This window comes from Mixophyes fleayi, chromosome 10 (assembly GCF_038048845.1).
Source record: "Mixophyes fleayi isolate aMixFle1 chromosome 10, aMixFle1.hap1, whole genome shotgun sequence".
Lineage (NCBI taxonomy): Eukaryota > Metazoa > Chordata > Amphibia > Anura > Limnodynastidae > Mixophyes > Mixophyes fleayi.
The window spans coordinates 21,874,803-21,899,859 of record NC_134411.1 but is presented as its reverse complement, the minus strand read 5'-3'; the positions used below and the strand labels follow the sequence as shown (position 1 = coordinate 21,899,859).

Sequence of the window (25,057 nt, the reverse complement as noted above, 5' to 3'; positions counted from 1 at the left end):
TGTCTACACGTAGTACAAGTATAGTGTGGTGTGTTCGCGTAATTGCGACCGAGGCAGACCCACATGGAGGCACAGATACGCCAGTCAGTAGCCGCATTGCTTGCGAGTGCCTGAGGCTGGTGCATATACACACCGATGATGATGGTCACCGGCACTAGCTAGTCGCTTCTGATTGGCTGATTGCAGATTCACCTTTGCAGCTGATAGGTGCTCTCTTCGTTGATCATTCTTTTACTATATGATTTTGTGGGTGTATTTTAGAACGTTTTTTTATACTACTTTCATTCATACACAAGAAGGAAGATTCTACTTCCTGTATTATAGTATTTATTTTTTTAATTTAAACATAATAACAAATGCATTTTTCGCTCTCAAAATGTTAAAAAGCTTTCCTTATGCTTATGACCGGTTGGGTGTCAGTGTGTCTGACGTAACATACAGCTGGAGCATATGCTGCTGGTGCAGAACTGGACACCCACTCAGCATATGGGCGTAAATATTCTCTTTTTACATGTGTCTTTTTAGAGATTTTTGGTGATTTTTTTATGCCTTCACCTCACCACCAGCCCCGTAGTATCTAAAAGAAAGCCTGAAATTGCGTAATACTGTGTGGGTTACTTCTGTTCAGTAACCCTAACAGCAGCCGGCAGTAGATGGAGATTTAATAAACCAGACGTGGTGAGAAATTTTGCTATGTGGCGCACAAATGTCTAATTACACAACTGTTACATTATTAGGGCAATATACATACTTGCCAACTCTCCCGGAATGTCACGAAATTCGGGTCGGTCTCACTGACTCCCGGGAGAGCAGGCATGTCTCCCGCATCCCGCAACTGCCTTCCCAAAATTACGCGATTCGCGATGAATCGCGCCATTTTGGCCGAGGCCCCACGACAAAGCAACATTTCTGTCGTGGGGTGGGGCCAAAATGCTATGCTTGGCCCCGCCCCCTCCCGCCCTCCCTCCACGCCCCTCTCCCAGACAGAACTTGCCGAAAGTAGGCAAGTATGATAATATAGCTCTCACAGTCCTGAAACTTTCTAAATGATTTGTAGTTGTAAACTACAGTTTAGACCTAGTTATTTGTTGATCTAAGTGTCATCATGAATCTTGCCATGAATGAAATAAATCATGTCAGGGAAATAAAAAACAAAAAGACTAGAAACAATATGGGCTAAGCAGAGACACTTCTTATTTTTGCTAAGCATCTCTTTTCCCTGAGACAAACATGCCATGTGTCAATCTTCTTTTCATGGCAGCAAAACTCAAATACTGGTATTTACATTTCAGAGGAAGAAATAACTCTGGACAGATATGGAGCTTTGGAAACAAGGGCTCAATCTTTTCCAAGGTATGTGAGTAATTTCCATCAAACTGCACCTTAGTAATAGATTGTCTTTGTCTTCGTGGTGTCAGTGTCCTTTTTTTTTTTTCTTTTGCTTTTGGTAGTTATAAGTGTTCTAGATGGTTATTGCAAATTTATACTTTCTGTCGTGTGTCCGTGCAAAAATAATTCTGCAGATGTTTCTCAGAAATATTGTTTCTCAGAAATATTGTATCAAAAATAAATGGTGAGCGCAAAAATAAAACGTAGACAGAAAAGTCAAGACGTAATTATAAAGGTTTAAATTATACACCATGACCTGCAAAACAGCTAAGGTCCGGAGAGAAGAGACCATGGGGGACACAGCTGAAGGGTTGGAGAATGTAGAACTGTGCGGGATAAAGCCAAAATCTATAAACAGGCAAACAAAGCGAAGCTCTTGAAGCGCCAGCACAGAAGTATAATCCCAACTTTGCTTGTGCAAAAATTAGCAGGAGTTGTTAGGGTTTCTGCCTGATAAGTCCCTAGAACCAATGTGGTGGAGTCTATTGAGGTCTTCACCTATAGCTAGCTGCCTTTCCTGGAAAGCTCAGTATGCTCATAAGTACTTGGGTGCCCCCAGGACATGTACTCAAGGTAGTAGAAACTGATCTGAGTGCCAGCTTAGCACAGGAATATTGAACAAGATCCCAGACAGACTGCGATGAGAGAAAATAACCAATGACAGGCCAAGGTCAGGGTCGGCAGTGGACAAGGATAACAAGTAACACATGCTGAAGTGAATAAACAGAAGGGAAATTTGCCACCCCTTGCCTTCAAAACAGCATCAATTCTTCTAGGTACACTTGCACACAGTTTTGTAGGAAGGTTGTTCCAAACATCTTGGAGAACTAACCACAGATGTTCTGTGAATGTAGGCTTACTCAAATCCTTCTATCTCTTTATGTAATCCCGGACAGACTAGATAATGTTGAGATCAGGGCTCTGTGGGGGCCATATAATCAATTCTAAGACTCCTTGTTCTTCTTTTCGATGAAGATAGTTCTTAATGACATTGGCTGTATGTTTGGGGTCGTTGTCCTGCCGCAGAATAAAGTTGGAGCCAATCAGATGGTATTGCATGATCTATAAGTACCTGACTGTATTTTCCCCCAAACTTGCAAGGAACCTCCACCATGCTTCACTGTTGCCTGCAGACACTCGTTATTGTACCGCTCTCAGGATTAATGGTGTCCTCAATGCTGAGAGATACAGGCAGGTACTTATCCATCATGCAATACCAGATATACATATACATTGTGGTAGTAACTGGGGTGATGCTAATTGACCACCTATTCGGTATAGGATCATCCCCTACATGATAAAAAAGGGTGAGTGATCACACCTATCTGCGGCCCAGTGTAGACCTGCAGAGTGTGGAGCTGTGTGCATCCTGCAAGAGGCAGAAAGCACTGAGACATAGAACCCATTGAAGACAGAAGACTGTCCTGTCCCCGAAGAGAAAGAAACTGATTAGCTTATAAGGGACCCTCAGAAACAAATGGACTGTGTTATATATCTGTTAAGCCACTACAGTTAAAGTGATCTGCGGGCTAGCTGCCCACTTGATAAAGAGGGTCAAAGAAGTGGGTTAAAAGCCATACAGAAGGTTGTAGCCAAGCATGGACAATATCATGGCTACAAATCTGCAGAGGCCTTGATGGTCCCAGTTTCCATCATATGTAACATTATTAGAATGTATAAGACCCATGGCACTGTAGCCAGCCAGTCTGGAAAGGGAAAGCTTGATCGAAGATTGTAGCACAGGATTGTTAGAATGATGGGAAAGAACCTTGATAAACTGCCAAAGAGAATCAAGCTGACCTTCAAACACAAGATATGATAGGAGGGCCAAGATTGCCCCACTACTGAGAGAGAGACATAAGAAAGCCCAACTGGAGTTTACCAAAACACACCTGAACAAGCCAAAATAATTCTGGGAAAATGTCCTGTGGACAATTGAGATCAAATTAGAGCTTTTGATAGATCATCCCCATTTTGACAGAAAGCACAGTAAATAAAACAACTTCCCTACAGTCAAACATGGAGGAGGTTCCGTGATGCTTTGGGGTTGCTGCACTGCATCTGGCACTGGTAGTCTTGAACACTGTGTACAGTATAGTATGTATGTATGTATGAAAGAAAGCTCATAAGTCTGACTTATTCCTTTACATTTGCTGTGGTTATCCAAAGCTTTCAAGGTCACTGACATTTACGTGCATACTTAAGTACTTACAAATACATTAATGTTACACTTCAATTTTTTGGGCGACCAAACAGTCATGAAAGGAAAGATTACACAAAACCATTATGCGGACACCGCTGGCTTTTTATGATTTTGATAGACTAAGTAATTACAGAATGCTAGAAAACAGGGACACATAAGTAGACATAAATGATTCTTTCCTGTGACAAGATGTATGGATGAAAGTGGAGATAACTGTTCTCTTTTCAATTAAAAAATGATGTGTAAACATGAAAGTAGGTTCAAGTGCTACAAAAGTTATGCGTCGTCCTCTGCAGCACATTCTAAAGTTACAGCATTTACAGCAAGGACAGACATTCTGAATGAGCATTCCAGTCATCTCTATAACTAGGTATCATACTTTCTCCAGGCCAACAGGGAAACTATCCACCATTTCCTGTACATTACCTACATACACACCCACAGCGATTTTTTGGAATTTTATATTTTCTTTCCTGCAGGCTTACCCCGAATTTGTCTTAACCCACCTAGAGGAGCTAAACATAAGAGAGGTGGTAAACCAGATAGCGGATCGTCACATAGAACATGGCATCTGGCCCTCAGCGCATTGGGATACTGATACAACCTCAGCAACAGAGGTCAGTTGTGGTATTTATTAGGGAATTTAAATAATAAGCATCTTGTTCTGGATTTATATGCAGATTTATAACACTTCAGTTAACTAGGAAATGACTCGCGCCTCTTGTGATGTCACTACTTCTCACGTCGCATTGACAGTCTTCATTCTCATGAACCGATTGGCTGCCTTAACTGTGCGGACGCAAGATCATCATCACCATTTATTTATATAGCGCCACCAATTCCGCAGCGCTGTAGAGAGAACTCATTCACATCAGTCCCTGCCTCATTGAAGCTTACAGTCTAAATAATTTAACATACACACACAGACAGACTAGGGTCAATTTGATAACCGCCAAATAACCTACTGGTATGTTTTTGGAGTGTGGGAGGAAACCGGAGCACCCGGAGGAAACCCACGCAAACACGGGGAGAACATACAAACTCCTCACAGATAAGGCCATGGTCGGGAATTGAACTCATGACCACAGCGCTGTAAGGCAGAAGTGCTAGCCACTAAGCCACCTTGTTGCCCAAGATCCACAGCTATTATGAGATTCTTAAATATAAATGATATAATGTCAAATCTATAAACTTTTTTGCAAGAGTTGTCATCTTGAGCTATCTGCGCCTCTTAAAATAGACAAGCTATAAGGTTTATTTAAATAAAATAACTGTATTATGAGTTTAAACATGTCTTTTATACCATGCAAATAAATATTGGTTCTAGTATAGAAATTATCATGGGTAAAATGATCTGGATATTAGTGGTCCCTGGAAAGGAAGTGGTTACAATAAATTGCTTCCGTGAACGGAATCTTGAGAATTTATTGCAAAAATAATCTTATTTTTCTAATGCAATCTAGTAAATAAAATCAACACGTCCTATCTGCCTCCTTTCTCAGATTTCACAGAGCTGCGATACCTCCGTTCTGAAAGGGATAAATAGTTAAATGTAGCATGACATTGATGCCTTTCATGTTTAAGACTTCTACAAATGATGCCAGTCATTTCAATCAACAGCATGAGTCACAGCCATTGGCTGCCCAGCCGTCCCCTGCAGGTAACCCAGGGGAATCAAGGCAGCTGACAGTGGCGTTGGTGAGGATTCTCGTAGGGAAACATCCCAAGGCCTCAGCTCAAAGGTAAGCCACTGACAGAACAGATATTTATTGTTCAATGACATTAGATGTTTTCCTTGAGTTTTATGTTACATTGATTCCCAAGATAGTATTGAAATATCTCAGAAGCCCTCTGGCTTGCAAGCGTCCATTTTTATTTGGTTGGAAAAATTAGGGGAAAGTGCAATATTGATATACATTTTAGTGTATATTAATGTATTTGTATGGTCGAAGAAAGTATCAAATTTATGTGTCAGATATCTCACCAGGACTGCTCAGCCTCGTCGTCTCGGAACTAGACATTGCTTAGAGGTCCGTTTGTTTACTACTGTGAACCTTTCAGCTTCAAATACATAAATGGTACTCTAGTTTATTAGTTTGCTTATGCTGTATATATTAATTATTTACAATTTACTACATTTCTGTTGGCAAGCCACATCTCACAAGATGCTCAACCAGCTATTTTATAAAAAATGGCCATTTGACCACAATATGTAAAATATATAGGGAAAATGTATTAAAGGATATCAGCATTTAAAATTTTCAGTTAAATCCAAATTCCATCCAAGGCTGAATTTCAGGTGGCGCCTAATTCCATCCAAGACTGAAAATCCAGTTGGCATTGGGTAAGTTATACCCTATAACAATACTACTCAAAAAGGGTGTAACGTTCCGCCAGATCCAGCGGGAAGCATAACTGGAACCCGCAGACATCAGAGAAGCTGTTGGGTCAGGTAAAACGTCAGAACCCTGGTGAGTAGTTTTTGTAATAGGGCACAACATATGGAATGCCACTACATGGACTGATACTTAAAAAAATAAAAAAAATAAAAAAATAAAGCACTTACTTTCCTGCTATACTCTCTCTTTCCTGTACCTGCTGAGATATCCAGTGTGTCTGACCATCCGACAACACCTATACTGTCCTCTTCCTGCTTGGCCTGTTTGACGCAAGCTAAGCTGTTGTTGATATGCTCTCCCTGTGAGCGTTGTATTCATGTAGGGGGATGCATTAACAACCAGTCAGCTTGTATCAAACAGGCCAAGCAATAAGAGGCCAGTAGAGTGCTACTTCAACCTTCGAACCCATCAGGGATCCTGGTGCGGCAAGTGAACGGAACATACTGTGTTCTGTTTTTATTATAACTGTTTGTACTAAAAAAAAGTTTTTGTGAGGAGCTCTTCTTGAGGTTCTGTGATGTATTGAGGTATTGACATTGAAAGGAAAGCAAGAACCACCTGTGGGAATCCTGAAATATTTGCAAGGAGCCATTCTCCTTAGTCAATGACTTCAACTGGTATGCACCCCAGGGTATTAAAGGAGCTTAGATTGGAGCTTACATTGCCACCAACCACACTTCCTAGACTGTTAATGCTGAGGGGTCGTCTGTCGTTCTACATGATTATAAAACGACACCTATACAATAAGGTAGTAGAACTTCTACTACCTTATTGTATAGGTGTCGTTTTATAATCTACTGTAGAAGAGAGTATTAGTGTTATTACAGTCAAACTCCCAATTTAATTTTTCAAAGGACCAGAAACAATTGGTGTAAAATCTGGAAAAAATTAAAATGTGGAATTTGTCTGAAATATATATAACTTCAAGTTAAATCAGAAAACAAATACAAGACAATTCTTTAACTACAGTGTTATTATGTTAAACAGTTATTAGAAAAATAATCAGAGCAAACATATCCAGACCTGCGTGCGATTTGTGCAGTTTTGGGAAGTTTTTACATTGCTAAAACATTAATTACTACACTGTACTCAATACATCCAGTAATACGCAACAATAAAAAAAATAAACAAAACAATTTATTGGTGTAAAATGCAGGAAACGTTAGTGTAAAATTGGTGAAATGGTCCCACTGAAATTAATGCAAGATCTGGGAAATTGTACATTGTGGGGGATGGAAATTTGGGGTTGATTACAGAAATAAAAGTTGATATAATCTCTTTATTTAAATGATTCAAATGTTAGATATTATTGTAAGTATTTTGACTCTAAATAGTTATGTACTGCTGGGAGATCATGTTAAACAAACCTATTGGAGTTTTTTGGACTGGGTGTAATAGATCGCTGTATATCACTTACCTAGATATTAGCAATCCACTTGTTACTGGATCTCACTGAATTAATTAAATCAGAAAATGCAAGGCTTGAATTAAAGAAGGTGGGATGAGTAAAGATTTTGCTGAATGACAGGAGACAGACTGTTGTAGTTAATAGGGAAGGTTCTGAGAGGGTGGATGACCAGTGGAAAGCTTCAAGAGTCCTGTGCTCTTATTTTATTTATTAGGGATATTTCTTGCCGTCTGCAAGGGAAAGTATGTCTTTTTACTAATGACAAAGTTTCTAAAAGGGTTAATGCCCTAAAAGGGGTATATTTGAATGTGTAGTGATTTCAGGAAACAGATAAGTGGACTTCTTAATACATAGAAATGTAAGATATTGTACACAGGAAAACACAAAATGTTGCGATAATGGATGATAATTAACGGGGAAAATGCAGAGATTCATAAATAGGCTCTAAGTTCATTTGTAAATTGAAATGTCTCAGTGCTAGTATATAGATTACCTTACGTGGCAGGTACCCCACCAAACCACGTAGGATAACACTATGGAAAGAAAAGTTAAGGCATAATGTTCGCAATCAAGGACTTTTAGAACAAAGAAACATTCTAGGGCGGGAACCTGGAAAGTAGTATTTTATTACAGAATGGGTGATAATTACACATAATCGTTTCTCAACAGATGTGGTGAAATTAAAGAATTCAGATATGCATGGGGAAAACATAAGGTCATTTCTAACTGAAACTAGGTAAATAAAGAAGTAATAAGCAACAATAGCAACAGACAACCCACACACATAAAAGTGGACAGTACAATGGGGAGACTAGAAGGACCAATTGGTTGTGTCAAACTACTTTAAGGGAGTTGTCCACTTCTGGGTAACCCGCCCACATTATGACCTGCCTCCTTCTTCATGACCTGAATAGAGCTTCCCAAACAAGGGTTTTTGAAGAGAAGGTGACAGATTTAGTCCTGCAGCGTTGTGAGCACACACTGGGTGGGGTGGGGGGTATTCCAATGAAGAGGGCTTGTCCAAAAGTGGACAACCCGGTGTAATAACATGCATGGTTATTATTTTATTGTGTTATTTATTTATATAGTGCCAACCAGTGGTCAAAGTGGAGATTTAGAAGTGGCAGTATGAAAATTGTAATAGGAATGTAAGTGACTTGAATTGAATAGTGTTACAATGAAGGCAGTAGGAGAGGTGGCGGTATGGCATACCACCATATGCAACCCCAATAATGCCAACTGATTGGCATCAGCGCTTTACAGACAATATGTAGTTACCCACGTCAGTTCCTGCCCCATTGGAGCTTACAGTCTAAATTCTCTGCCACAGAAACACACACCTGAGAAGCCAATTAACAAACCAGTATGTATTTGGACTGTAGGAGGACTAGAGCGCATAGAGGAAACCCACATGGATATGAGGAGAACATACAAACTCCACCCAGATAGGGTTTGGAACAGAACCCACGGTCACAGCGCAGTGAGGCAGCAATGATAACCACCGAGCCACCGTGCCACTCATATGCAAATTTAGACCAAACCAGGGGACTAATAAAGCAAAAACAGCTACAAGGCACTCAAATTAATAGCAGATAATGTATAGATTTATTACATTCTGAATAAAGTTGCAAATTAATACTAATGAGCATCGCACTGGTCATACTGTTATTTAAAGGATTTAAATAGTTCTGAGGTAAAATACAGCCAATTGTCAATCATCCTCCTAGATTATACTATGTAGTCCTGAATAATGTTATCACCCTCACAGTAAACCTGAGATTCTATTGCGGAATGCAGGATATTCTTACACTGTGTGGTGGTGTAAAATAGTACTTGGCGCACATGGCAAGAAGCAGAATCCTGATTGGTGAGTGGAGGCTGATGGGAAGAATTACTGACTGTCACAAGTATGGGAGGCTCCACTCCAGGGGGTGGAGTTACTAAGCCTTCTAAAAATAAAAAGTGGAGATGTTGTCCATAGCAACCAATCAGATTCTAGCCATCATATATCTAGTACATTATAGAAAATGATTGCTAGAATCTGATTGGTTGCTATGGGCAACACCTCCACTTTTCTTTTTAGAAGATTTAGTAAATATACCCCCAGGTGTTGTTAGCAAATATGAACATAGCAGATGCCCCAGGCAGATATTTAAAGGAACTGTGTATATTCATCACACTACATTAATAAGTCCTAAAGCCCTACATCCACCTGTTACTTTCCCTGCTTTATTTTTTTGTTTTACTTTTTGAAATGGATTATTAAACATACATTTTTATCCTTATTTTTTGTTTATTAATATTCGTTTTCATAGCAGACTCCAACGGACTCCTATTGCCAGCAGTATATAGGATCGAGTGTTAACTGTAATAGTAAACAGACAAGCCATTTAATATTAAACCCTTGAAGCCTGGTTTCCAATACTAGGGGCATGAGTCATTAAGGAAAGTAAGGCAAAAAAGGTGTATGTTTTCTCCGGGACAAACCATGTTACAATGCAAGGGGTACAAATTAGTTTATTATTTTGCACATAAGTTAAATACTGACTGTTTTTTCCTGTAGCACACAAATACTTGATAGCTTTATTTTTACACTGACGTTTAAAATGAAGCTAGGACATGCCCTACCCAACTATAAATCTGTCCCCACATTTTAAATTTACCTCCCCTCCAATGCAACATGGTTTTGCCCAGGTGCAAAGTTACTCTTTTTTATGCTTTGCTCTCCTTAATGACTCAGGCCCTAGATGTTTTCCATAAAACGACATCACAGGACTGACCCGTGATAATGTGGAAGCGATTCAGTTGCCAAACAATTTGCTTTCTGGTCTGAACACTAGGGGCCTGATTCATTAGTGATCTTATCTGCCGTTTTTTGCTTATCTTAAGCAAATCCACTCTGTGCATGTTCAGAAAAGGGAGATAAGAAGCAAAATCCACTGCGTAAGTGAAGAATTTCTTAAGTTAAGATGAAAATCCATCGTAACTTCACTCTCATCTCCCGTTTCTTCTTAAAAATAAGCATCTTAACTTTTGCACAAGATAAGATCACTAATGATTCAGGCCCTAGATGTTTACAATGGGACATCCTGTGATGGCAGCATGTAATATGGTGCCCAGCAGGCATTTTGTATATTTGGGATAAGTGGAGTGAACCCCCCCGTTCCCCTTGGGCCCAGAGAACCCATTAATTACACTGCACAATCCTAACAAGCAGCGCTCATCGGGCATGTTAGGCACATTATAGGTTGGCACAGAAGTGGGCGCATGGGCAAAGCGTTTGCCAGACAGCCAAGTACTTTAAGCTCCTGTGCCACAGAGGGAAGAGCAATATATTGTAATTCTAACATTAGAAATGGTTATATGATATATGACAATAAACTCCCCCTTTTCAGACTTTCAGGCAGACGGAATACCCCAATGGGAGTAATACAACACAACACAAGAACCTGTAGAGTGGCGGCATTTCAGTATTAATTCGGATGCATTTGTCTATATTAGCTTATCCAATAAAGTAGCTTACCTTTATTGAGTCTGAATAGGGAGAAGTGTAGCAGCCGACAAAGCATCCTGACCCAGCTTGTCACCCAGTGACCTGTGAGAAGGAAATAATGAACTGTGAGTAGCTGTCATCCTAACTGCTTCTGACAGTTTGGCTATGGGCACATCTGTGTTACATTCATGGAGAGGCCTTTGTTTTTTTCCCACTAGTGACTTTGCAGACCGCTGTGGGCTTTTCTCGCTGCCCTGCTCCTATACTCGCCCTCCCTTCCGAGTGTGGAGAACAGCTGCCACTGATGAAGCTGACATTTATTTTAATGATTTATTTGGCATTTATTATGTCATTAAAAATATATAAATAACCTAAAATAAAAATAATATTTTTAATAATTAAAATAAAATTATATATATATATATATATATATATATATATATATATATATATATATATGTAATTTTAAAGGGTAAATCTCTTCACTTGTCCGTAAGTCTTTACATGTCATTGCTTCCCAAGGTTTACATGTGAAACACCATTTCTGTGTTACAAATCCATGTTTTAGGTTAAGTTCCATTCCTGTCTTGTAGAAGTCACCACAGAGATTCTTAAGGAAGGTAAAAGACTCAAGAAACCCATTGGCCCATGGGCTTAATCAGCACTATGCTCTACAAATGAAAAATAAGAGTCAAACTCAGCCAAATAATAAGTCCCCTGCCCAATTGAACACGCCACTCTTCAGAAGTTTGCTTGATGTGAATATTTTTTGTTTTTGTTTGCAAGATGCCTTCAGAAATAATCACTGCTATCCAAATCATAGACTACATAGAGGACAATTGTCCCTAATTTTCAGGTTTTGCAGATTTGCTGTTGGAAGTTTTGGGTCCATGTGAATGTGCCGCATAGAAGCCATAGAAGTGCTACCTATCTATCCAGGGCTCAGTTCTCAGCTTGTACTGTGATACAATATAATGCTAATACTCTGGTGGTGGTTGCAGTGATCTGTGTCTGCATAGATTGTACCGCAAATTTGGAATTCATGGATTTACGGTAAAGGTTTCTCCTTTAAACTTTTTGTAACAAATATTGGCAAGTGTGTCACTGTTTATGGGTGTTAGAGTCACTGGAAAATATAGGCCCTGAGTCATTAAGGAAAGTAAAGTAAAAAAAAAGGATTAACTTTGCACCTGGGCAAAACCATATTGCATGTTGCATTGGAGGGGGAGGTAAATTTAAAATGTGGGGACAGATTTATAGTTGGGGTAGGGCATGTCCTAGATCAACTCTAAATTTCAGTGTAAGTTATCAAGTATGTGTGTGCTACATGAAAAACAACCAGTATTTTTCTTCTGTGCAAAATAATAAACTAATTTGCACCCCTTGCATTGTAACATGGTTTGCCCAGAATCAAGTTACTCCTTTTGTTGCCTTGCTCTCCTTAATGACTCAGGCCCATAGACTTCTAAGAGAAACCATTGGTGGTAATGATGACTGTCAAAAAGCAAATGGATCAAAATATTGTAAGTGAGGACCCTAAGAGAAAACATACTCATCATCATCATCATCATCATCATCATCATCATCATTATCATCTATTTATATAGCGCCACTGATTCCACAGTGCTGTACAGAGAACTCATTCACATCAGTCCCAACCTCATTGGAGCTTACAGTCTAAAGTCCCTAACATACACATATATTAGGGTCAATTTTGGTAGCAGCCAATTAACCTACTAGTATATTTTTGGAGTGTGGGAGGAAACCCACGCAAACACGGGGAAAACATACAAACTCCACGCAGATAAGGCCATGGTTGGGAATTGAACTCATGACCCCAGCACTGTGAGGCAGAAGTGCTAACCACTGAGCCACCCTGCTGCCCAACACTCCACATAAAATAGAACCCATGGCCCCCAGCGCTGTGATGCAGCAATGCTAGCCACTGTGCTATATTGTTTACTTACCCACATTAGAACTCTCTGTTGCTCTGCCCATCTGTCTGTGTGCCAACAATAAGCAGTCTTGCTCTATTTGAAATGACAATATGATATACACATGCTAGAGTGCCAGATGGTTACTAATATAGTTAGTACTGTGGGCAGCACTGTGGCTCAGTGGTTAGCACTTCTGCCTCACAGCACTGGGGTCACTTGTTTGATTCCCAACCATGGCCTTATCTGTGTGGAGTTTGTATGTTCTCCACGTGTTTGTGTGGGTTTCCTCCTGGTGCTCCGGTTTCCTCCCACAATCCAAAACATAATAGTAGGTTAATTTGCTGCTATCATATTGACCCTAGTCTCTGTCTGTCTGTGTGTTTGTTAGGGAATTTAGACTGTAAGCTCCAATGGGGCAGGGACTGATGTGAGTGATTTCTTTGTACAGCGCTGCAGAATTAGTGGTGCTATATAAATGATGATGATGATACTCTGCCCTATTGAATACTGGCTGGGAGAAGACATTCCGGTGGGTATGGTTTATGACGGTGAGAGCTCCATCCCAATTCTGAGACATTTATAATTATGTCACGATCATACGGCAGCTGAAAAGTTAAAACCCTTCTCATCCTATCAAATGAGGGATAAATTCACAAATTATTGATGAATTAGTAAACAAATCTCGGATGGTTTATGACTTTTTCTTTTCTACATTCAAAATTGCTCCACTTGCTTAATTCATAATTATTGCATTTTTTAATATTAGTCCATGCTTTAAATTCTGGACGCAGACAAATGCTTTGGCCTGGGTTTGTATGTAATGTAATGTTTGATTAGGTTGACTGATAACATGTAATCCAGACCGTATCTACAATTTACAGTCCACTTAACATCTGCATATAACCAAATATAACAATGCCTATAAATGCTGGAAAATCCTAGATCTTTGTATACTCCATATAATCCATCCAAAGCTTAACTAAATTCAACAAAATAATAAATCTTGGAATAAGTGAATCAATAGAATTCCGAGATAACAACCCACAAAATAGCAGAAGCAGAACTCCGCATTAATTCAATGTTTATTGCAAAGTGGATGCAAAGTTAAAATGATTTCTTATACTACAGAAGTTATAGCAGTGTACCACATTATACGGATAGACCATGATATAAGCCATTCGCCGTTTGCCCAGCAGCCTGCATGGGATTGCATTACAGTATTAGCAAACACCTAGGGCTATATTTACTAAACTCCGGGTTTGAAAAAGTGGAGATGTTGCCTATAGCAACCAATCAGATTCTAGCTGTCATTTTGTAGAATGTACTAAATAAATGACAGCTAGAATCTGATTGGTTGCTATAGGCAACATCTCCACTTTTTCAAACCCCCAGTTTAGTAAATCTAGCCTCTAGTTTTATGCAAATCCGGTTGTGAACCTAAATTTGCACAATTCGAACACAAACAAACAATGACGCTCAATGACAGGTAGGAATTTGCGCTGTGTTAGACTGCATATACACTGCAGAATTGGACTGACATTGTTACATTGCTGAACAAGATTTTTAAGCAGAATGGCCAATCAGATCAAACGATGATCTGTGCTTTGGAACGATAACTGTTCATCATTCCAGGGTACACACTACTGTGATATTGGTCCAATCATTCGTTTATCATTGGATTGGCCTATAATCTGCTGAAAACACTTACCCCGTTGTGTCATTTATCAGTTATTGATATGATAACGCATATTTACATATTAACAACATGTAGAATAATTTGACACATTTTCTAATTATTATCTAGTGATCATATCAGGAGTGATTGCTCTGATAAGTTCAAGGGGCCTGATTCATTAAGGATCTTAACTTAAGAAACTTATTATTAAAGTCTCCTGGACAAAACCATGTTACAATGCAAGGGGTGCAAATTAGTATTCTGTTTTGCACATAAGTTAAATACTGACTGTTTTTTCATGTAGCACACAAATATCAACTTTAAATTTCAGTGTACAAATAAGCTATCAAGTATTTGTGTGCTACATGAGAAAACAGTATTTAACTTATGTGCAAAAGAGATTACTAATTTGCACCCCTTGCATTGTAACATGGTTTTGTCCAAGAGACTTAAATAAGAAGTTTCTTAAGTTAAGATCATTAATGAATCAGGCCCAAGATCACTGTTTAGTTTTAATTAGACACAATATATAAATCACGGTACAGCAATGTAAAGTACGTCTAGTGGGAGCATTTCTTAGCACATACGAATTTCTATTCCATGTGTTAAAATACTCATGGAATATTTTTTACCACCCAAAACTGCTTAAATCATAAAACTCCAACAATCCAAAGTTACCTCACCATTTATCTTCCGTAACATATAAGGGTTTAAATGTGAGGTCTCGTTTATTTTTACCCTTTATGTTTATTGCTACTTTTTTTTTGTGCTGTGTTTTATAACTCATGACATTTTAATGAAGAGAACAAAGTGATCATTAATGAATTATATTGCATCTGAGAAGATAATGAATGGGATGATCACATTGACATGATGTTTTCTGGCATGAATAGGGATTATCTTCTCCTAGTGAAATACAGGATTAGTCTACTTTAAATTCAAATGAGCCCATGAAAAGTACAGATTCATCTTTCGGGCACGAGGTCAGTGTGAACATTTTTGGGACTAAATAATATACCAGATTCCCAGTGAATTATAGTTCTTAAGTACATGGAGCAAGGTCCCGAAGCAGGACGGGCCAACCTTCTGCTCACCAGCTGCTGGAGTACTACCTTTCCCAGGGTGCCTAGAGGGGCGCACCTGGCTGCTACCTAAACATTTAAGGGATATTACACTCTAAGCAGTGGGTGAAATCACCAGTGTCTGAGAAACATTATGCTATTGGCACATTACATAATGACCGATCACTATACTATTTGCTAGGATTTTATTTTACGAAGGTAGTGTCAACAAAAAACACACACATGCAAAAATAAGGATTATTTATCTTGAATATATTTATGTATTTTTATTCATTATATAATAAAAAAAAGATGCAGAGGTTGGCTGGACATTTTTTTTTGTTCCTTCTACACCAGTGATCGGCAACCTTCAAAAGGGCCGTACATCACCCTTAGGCTTTAGCAGTGTTGGCTAATCTGTGACACTCCAGGTGTTGTGAAACTACAAGTCCCAGCATACCCTTCCAGCAATAAGCTGCTATATATTGGAAAAGCATGCTGGGACTTGTAGTTTCACAACACCTGGAGTGTCACAGCTTAGCCAACACTGGGCTATAGTGTTTTCAGATGATTATCGGGTCAATCAAACGATAAACAACCGTTCGGCCCGATATCGCATTAGTGTGTACGCTGTACATCGTATCATTTTATTTTATTTTTAAACCGGACTAAAAATGTCGTTCCAATTCTGCAGTGTGTCTGCACTCGGACCGCCATTGTCCATAGATCTCCATAGAGTGCGCAGAGTCAGGATCTTTTCAGCCGATGGTTATGACAGATGAAGAGCACAGACCTGAAGGTAAATCGTGTAAAACGTGTTTAGTGTGTACACATGAATCGGCTGCTGATCGGGTCTTTTTTTTTTTAATCGGTGAAGTCGTTAAGGATATTGCATGAGGAGAAATTTTGTATAGTATACATATACACGCCTCTGGTTTTCATCAGGGACCCCGGCAAGGAAGTATGGGCTCCACTGCAAGAGGCGCGCAGGTCGCGGCCTTCGGTATCAGCTGGAGAGGTGACCAGTGAGGCTGCGAAGATGGTGCAGCAGAGTGCAGCATGGAGGCCTGGATGCAACAATGTACACATAAAAGATAGTCAGCAGAACCGGGTCAAAACCAGAGAGACAGTCTACAGCCAAAACCAGAGGCAGGAGAATGGTCAGGAAGCCGAACCAGAACCAGGGTATCACTCTAAGCCAGAATCAGGAGCCAAAGGAGAAGACAGGAACAAGCCGAGGTCAGAATCCAAATGAGCATACAGGAAGCAGGAACAAACGCTGGAGCAAGCTGCAAGGCAGAAGACTAAATACTCTGGAACCCTAATGGTGTCAGAGTGATCTTTAAATAGAGGGAAGTATTCCTTGATTGGTGTTGCCGTTTTCGTCGGTAAGAACGCAACCAACCACTGAACAGAGAAAGAGTGTGTCTTGTCACTGTGCGACGGAATGCGATGCTCAGCGCATACGTGCGAATCAAGAGTGGAGAATGTCTCGTCGCTATGCAACGGACTGCGAGGCTCAGGAGCGGTCTAGGGCCGCCTGTTGCCTGTTCTACACTCTTCAAACATAGATGGGGTAGAGGGGAAGAGGGTAGTTATTATTATGATTATTGTTATTATTATTATACTTTATTTATTAAGCGCCACAAGATTTCCGCAGCGACGTAGTGCCATCTTTTATGGAGAGATTTAAAAACTGGTAACGGTGTAAGAAACCGGACAGGTGTTCGCCTTCTAAACTGTACTATAATATGAATATGATTGGTTGCTATGGGTTACGGAACCTTTGTTTCCACAGTTACCTGTGCACCAGATTTCATAAATATCCCCCGTGTGTATGGAATTATAAATGTGCTTCCTGTGCTCTTTGTTTTCATGTAATCAGCCTTAATCTGGAACCTATTGACTCAGATGGTCTATTCTGTTCATTTTCCTGCAGGATGGTAACTCAGCTAAGTGTTCTGGGCACAGCTGTTCCCACCGCATAACATGTTGTAAGAATCCAGTCAGGGATTCATAATTAAAGTCTTTCATTATCAATTATGCCAGATTTACATAGCAATTCAGTATAAACCTGGCATTTGTAGAGTGAAGGAAGAAAGAAGTGCATAGAAGCGCAGCCTTTATTTATCTTTAAAAATATTATGGTAGAATGATGCGATGTAAGTTGATGCTTTTTGACTAAACCCATCACAGGTAAGTTCTCCGAAACTGGGAAGTAGAACTTATTTTTGTACCACAGTTCAAAGAAATGGAGGAGAGTAAAGGGCTTAAAGCTAGATATTTTGAAATCTTTATAGTTTTGTGTTAAATTTATTTGTAGTACTTCTATAACAGTTTTATGTAAAACTTTTTTCAGATATAACCTATAGTCTAAACCAGACGTGCACAACCGGTGGGCCGGTAAACCCTTGTGGGTTCTATGTTATTGGAGTCCCTTGGTTTTCAGATAGAAAAAAATGTTACATTCGGAGGCTACTCCTTTTGAGGTCCCAGAGCAATTGCATACTGACTCCTGCAGTACCAGAACAATGACACACTGACTCCTGCAGTACCGTAACAATGACACACTGACTCTTGCAGTACCAGAACAATGACACACTGACTCTTGCAGTACCAGCACAATGACACACTGACTCTTGCAGTACCAGAACAATGACACACTGACTCTTGCAGTACCAGCACAATGACACACTGACTCTTGCAGTACCAGCACAATGACACACTGACTCTTGCAGTACCAGAACAATGACACACTGACTCTTGCAGTACCAGCACAATGACACACTGACTCTTGCAGTACCAGAACAATGACACACTGACTCTTGCAGTACCAGAACAATGACGCACTGACTCTTGCAGTATCAGCACAATGACACACTGACTCTTGCAGTACCAGAACAATGACACACTGACTCTTGCAGTACCAGCACAATGACACACTGACTCTTGCAGTACCAGCACAATGACACACTGACTCTTGCAGTACCAGCACAATGACACACTGACTCTTGCAGTACCAGCACAATGACACACTGACTCTTGCAGTACCAGAACAATGACACACTGACTCTTGCAGTACCAGCACAATGACACACTGACTCTTGCAGTACCAGAACAATGACGCACTGACTCTTGCAGTATCAGCACAATGACGCACTTACTCTTGCAGTAGCAGAACAATGACGCACTTACTCTTGCAGTAGCAGAACAATGACACACTGACTCTTGCAGTGCCAGCACAATGACACACTGACTCTTGCAGTACCAGAACAATGACACACTGACTCTTGCCGTACCAGCACAATGACACACTGACTCTTGCAGTACCAGAACAATGGCCAATGGCACACTGACTCTTGCCGTACAGCACAATGGCACACTGACTCCTGCAGTACCAGCAAAATGACACACTGACTTTTGCAGTACCAGAACAATGACATACTGACTCTTGCAGTACCAGCACAATGACACACTGACTCTTGCAGTACCAGCACAATGACACACTGACTCTTGCAGTACCAGAGCAATGACACACTGACTCTTGCAGTACCAGAACAATGGCACACTGACTCTTGCAGTAGCAGCACAATGACACACTGACTCTTGCAGTACCAGCACAATGCCACACTGACTCTTGCAGTACCAGAGCAATGACACACTGACTCTTGCAGTACCAGAGCAATGACACACTGACTCTTGCAGTAGCAGAACAATGACACACTGACTCTTGCAGTACCAGAGCAATGACACACTGACTCTTGCAGTATCAGCACAATGACACACCGACTCTCGGGGTTCACAGTTGAATAAAGGTTGAGCTTCAAAGATCTAAACCAGTTATGGACAACCTGAAACATTTCGAGGGTTGCATGAGGCGACCTTCTGACCTTCAAAAAGGGCTGCTGATTGCCCTTATTCACAGTAATACATTAAAACAATTCATTTAATCCCTCAGGAAGAGACACCTATCTGTAAAACCATGCTCAACACTAAAGTGTACTAATTATATTCACAACAGACTGGCAGAGACTCTCAACATTCCAGATTGGAAAATGAGGACCGAAGCAGTAATATTTTATTCCTGGAGTTACACCCTTGTTTCCAGTCCCAGGTCTGAGCAGATATCTACTATTCCTTGGTGCTGAGTAGGTTCTTAAGTACTTCCATGGATTTGGTGGATGCACACTTTCATCATCATGAGGATGGAAGTGACCAAGACTTGGTTCGGAACACTGTAGACTGATATTTGTAACTTGACTGGCTGCCTTAAGTAAACCTGTTTAGTTTTTGTTTGCATATGTTTGAAAATAAAATAAATGAAAGGGAAGAAAAATAGTTGAGCTTAGAGGTAGTGATGGCCTATGGTGTGGTAAGATCCAACTGGTCATGGAAGTTACCAGACTATCATTTGGTGACCTCCAAGCATAAGTGGGCTCTTTGGCATGCTTGACACATGGGATACATGATCAAAGTTACTTTATGTTCCTTTAAGACTTAAAACTTCTCTATAGTATGTGCCAATCTTTATAAAATATGTTTGCTATATTTAAAATATTAATTATGATTGGCGAGCAGGCTCCTCTAGCTAATGTTCCTCTGAGGTTCTTCAAGCTTCCGTCCAACACTACTGTGTATGGTATTTTGTTAGTTATGTGTGATGGAATGAATGTCAAATGAAATAATACAAGACCAGTTTTGGCAAATTACGTGCTGCATTATTTGCAAAATGATGTTTCTGATACATTATTTGTGCATTTATTGTAGAGATGCTCACTGACCCCCCCCTGAACTGGTTTTGGTTTTGGTTCTGGATTAACTTTGTGTTTTGGTTTTGCAAAAACACCCTTTTGGTTTTGGATTTTTTCGAAAAAATCCTAAAATATGCTAAAAATCACATAATTTTGCTCTTTTTTTGTTCCTATATTATTATTAACCTCAATGACACTAATTTCAAGTCATTTGCAGTCAATTTTGACCACCTCACAGATCACAGTATTATTTTCATACACTTTCGGACAAATACTGCAGCGACCTGGCTGGATGGTAAGCGATAGAGTAATGACACAAACATATGGCAGTTCCTAGCACATCTAGGAAACATTGGCACACAGCAGTGGCAGAAAAGAAAAATGGTGCAAGATGGAATTGTCCTTGGGCCCGCCCTCCCTCCCAGGAATTGTCCTTGGACCCGCCCTCCCTCCCATCCACCGTTATGTTGGATCTTAAAAAGGAATCCAAAAATCACGAGATCCGAGATCCGACGACGTAACAATGACGTTTTGCCTTGTTTTCAAATCCGAAAAAGCGCGAAAATACTAAGTTTGGGTGTGTTCGGGTAAGTTCGGTTCTCGGGGAACTGAGCCTGAGCATCTCTAAGTTATTGTGCTGGACATTACAGGATAGACATAATGTTACGGACACTCTTTTTTGGGCTGCTGGTGAGGTAGGTGTCCCATTTGTGCCCAGGACCCCAACTTATTTAAAATCAGCCCTGTGTTCTGTATATATAGTGAGCTGCACCATATATTGGCACAGACACTACACATGTACAGTGCCATATATAAATAATAAAAATAATGTCAGCATTCTTCTCCACCCTCCAAATCCTCAACCAGCCCCCGAGCTAGACAACCTAGCCCTTTCCTCTACAACAAGGACCCCATAAGGCTGGTCAGAAGCTTCCAGCGCTGCGGCTCTTCCCGGTTCCCTGAGCTTTATGGCCCAGAGTCATTAATAAGATTAGGACCTTGTTTTGAAACGTTTTGGACATGTCTAGTTTAGTGCAACCCTTTCATATGCTGGTCCCCAACTGATAATATTTATTCTGTTTTTTAGCATATACAATATACACCAATTACGAAGCTTCCATTTACATTATTTTTCATTGGGTACTAACAATCACAAAGTTATAGATGAGTATTAGAAACTACTGTGAGTCTTTTTCCCACGTAACCCATTCCAGTCCAATGGGTTGGCAACTTTGCCACCCCTGTGGTCCTTAAGACCCATGTCCGTTATACCAAACAAGCTAAAAAAAAAGCCCAATTTTTAAGTAGCTGATGTTGAAAAGAATCTTGTAATTACCCCAGGGGGTCAGCATGGGGCTAATAGTCTCTGAGAGGTAGGGCACTAGCCCTGCACTGACCAGCCTAGGGATGGCATTCACTCTTGGAGCGGTACCCCATGCTTGTGGTCTCCCTCTCATAGTGGGAAGTAGCCCAGGATGTCCGACGCTGGGACTGGTTACATTTTTAGAGGGGGTACACTATCTGTTTTTAAAAATATATATTACACAGTATACCTATGGGGAGGGGTGTGCATCATTTTGCATAGGGTTCTAACAATTTAAAAGTTTTAGATAAATGATAAAATCTACTTATAGTCTGTTTTCATGCAATCAAATCTGGTCCAATGAGTTGGCATCTAATCTTTGTACTTTGGTTCTGATCACTACCATACGAGCCAAGTAAAAACATTTATTTTATTTTTAATTGTTGGGAGCGGGTGTGGAAAATGATTGCACCTTGGCACAGCACATTCCCTAACTGGTCGCTGTTCACCATCTGCTTCCAAACGGTCAACTGGCAATGGTGCAGGAGAGCAGCTGATTAGCCGTATATCTGTGACGGAGCCACGAAGGTCTCAATACTAAGTCGATGGCTTAGTCACAGTGTAGACCATTAGTACTGACATGGTCTCCATTTGACCCAGTTTCATTTCTTTCCCCCCTTTATATGTTGGAAATTAAAAGAAAAGAATAAACTATTTAAATGTATGTAATGGAAATAAAACAATTCCTGAGAAAGCTTCAAATTACTCTTGTTAATAACAAAACATTATTTTATACCTACAATTTCCTTTTCCAATGAAAATAATAAGTTATATAGGAGACGTATCCGGTGTAAGATTTCCTTCAGGCAAGGCAACTTGCGGGAGCATAATTCCTATTTCCTAGCTGTATTTGGATAGGTTTCTTTTAAATGGAAACAAAAAAGCTTCAGATCTGAAAGGCTGCGAGTTTCGTACTTGAATTGTTTTCGCTGACAATTTTGACCTGCTTATCTTTCAGAGGATTTCTTGTGGCTATTTACATTTTCACTCGGTGAAAATCAATTACTGTCCCACAATAAGACTCATTTGCTACCTTTGAGTATAATAGAGACACCATTAGGACGATGACATTACCCAAAAAAAGGGCAACACACAGTTGGTAGACATAAATTAGGGAGCCTTTCACAAATGCATTAGAAGTGCCGCTGTGTCTGAAATATGCATAACATCGCTATCTATTAGGGGCTATTAGTCTGGTGGTGATGATTTTGAAGGAGGAGTAGAGGGGGATGGTAGATTATGATCTAGTACTTTGACAAAATTATGTATTTCCTTTTTTCTCAGTATGTGCCATTGATGCAATAAGCAGAGGCCCCCAGCTGAGCTGCATTTAGAAATGCCAGTGAGCATGGCATATCCGCTTCATTTGCCACTGCCGAAGCAAGGCACTGTGGGGAATAGAGTGCATGTACGCCGGCTTGCCCACCCCCTCTTTCATCAGTGTGACCTCCGTCGGTCTGCGGATGTACGCCTGGGCGAGTGTCCCGCTCAAGTGGAAAACTGTTCCAGCAGATCAATTCATAAGATTTAGGGACATTTAACTTCCATCAAGCACACATCATCTTATTGATATTTTAAGTGTAACCTATCAAAGAACATTAGCGGCACCAAATTCAAGACGGGGCTGGGCTGTAAGCAAATATTACTGTCATCCAAAACCTGCTGGGGTGACCGGTAGAAAGCCACGGAGGGCATGGTACAAAGAGTCCTTACTTTCGTCCGCTGCGGCAGCGCAATGGTCCCCAACCTTTTTGATGTCTCGACTGATACACCCGTCATTCTTATTCATAAAATACTGTCATAAATAAAATTGCAATTCGGAAAAAAATCTGATGAACTAAGACAAAATATGTTTCACAGGTCAACCCCAGAGCATCTTTTCTTTTCCTTTTTAACACTTAGGGGTATATTTTACTGAACTGCGATTTGGGGTAAACAGATATAGAAGTTTCTTTAATTCACTTTTGGGGGTACATTTACTAAACTGCTGGTTTGAAAAAGTGGAGATGTTGCCTATAGCAACCAATCAGATTCTAGCTGTCATTTTGTAGAATGTACTAAATAAGTGATAACTAGAATCTGATTGGTTGCTATAGGCAACATCTCCACTTTTTCAAACCCACAGGTTAGTAAATATACCCCTTACTGTTAATTTTTCTGAGCAAGATTACTTTTATTTTAGTTTATAGATATTATTTATAACATGACTCTCTGAATGTACAGTATTGTGTAATATGTTGACCTTTATAAGTAAAGTAATGTTAATTACACCTAAATTCTTGTGACTCATCCAGCCTAGTACAGGAATCAAGAATCACTGTGGTGGAGCAATGTTATTATGAGATGATAGAGGCTGTACCTTCCTGCAAGTATATTTACCACTTGTTCTGCCCTATGAATGAGCTATGAATGAATATATTCCTAACTACCAATGGTGGACCCTATTTTTCCTTCCCTTCTGCTCAACATTTCCTCCTCCTCGATTTTTAATGGGCAGCTAGCACTGATCAGCCAACAACACTAGCACTGATCAGCCAACAATACTAGCACTGATCAGCCAACACTGGTACTGATCAGCCAACAACACTAGCACTGATCAGCCAGCAACACTAGCACTGATCAGCCAACAACACTAGCACTGATCACCAACACTAGCACTGATCAGCCAACACTAGCACTGATCAGCCAACAACACTAGCACTGATCAGCCAACAACACTAACACTGATCAGCCAACAACACTAGGACTGATCAGCCAACAACAATAGCGCTGATCAGCCAACAACACAAGTACTGATCAGCCAACTACACTAGGACTGAACAGCCAACAACACTAGGACTGATCAGCCAACAACACTAGCACTGATTAGGCAACAACACTAGGACTGATCAGCCAACAACACTAGCACTGATCAGCCAACAACACTAGCACTGATTAGGCAACAACACTAGGACTGATCAGCCAACAACACTAGGACTGATCAGCCAACAACACTAGGACTGATCAGCCACCAACACTGGTACTGATCAGCCAACAACACTAGCACTGATCAGCCAACAACACTAGGACTGATCAGCCAACAACACTAGCACTGATCAGCCACCAACACTAGCACTGATCAGCCAACAACACTAGCACTGATCAGCCAATAACAGTAGCACTGATCAGCCAACAACACTAGCACTGATCAGCCAACAACACTAGCACTGATCAGCAAATAACAGTAGCACTGATTAGCGAACAACACTAGCACCGATAAGCCAACAATACTAGCACTGATCAGCCAACAACACTAGCACTGATCAGCCAACAATACTAGCACTGATCAGCCACCAACACGAGCACTGATCAGCCACCAACACTAGCACTGATCAGCCA

At 40.3% G+C, this 25,057-nt stretch overlaps 1 protein-coding gene across 1 annotated transcript in view; it reads left to right on the top strand.

Moving 5' to 3' along the window:
* Positions 1 to 25,057, top strand: part of DCDC1 (doublecortin domain containing 1) — a 296,646-nt gene that overhangs the window by 209,519 nt on the left and 62,070 nt on the right. The window contains exons 17-19 of the mRNA XM_075188616.1: positions 1,293 to 1,353; positions 4,072 to 4,209; positions 5,213 to 5,334. Of these exons, the coding sequence (XP_075044717.1) occupies positions 1,293 to 1,353; positions 4,072 to 4,209; positions 5,213 to 5,334 (321 nt within the window). The remainder of the gene's footprint in view (positions 1 to 1,292; positions 1,354 to 4,071; positions 4,210 to 5,212; positions 5,335 to 25,057) is intronic.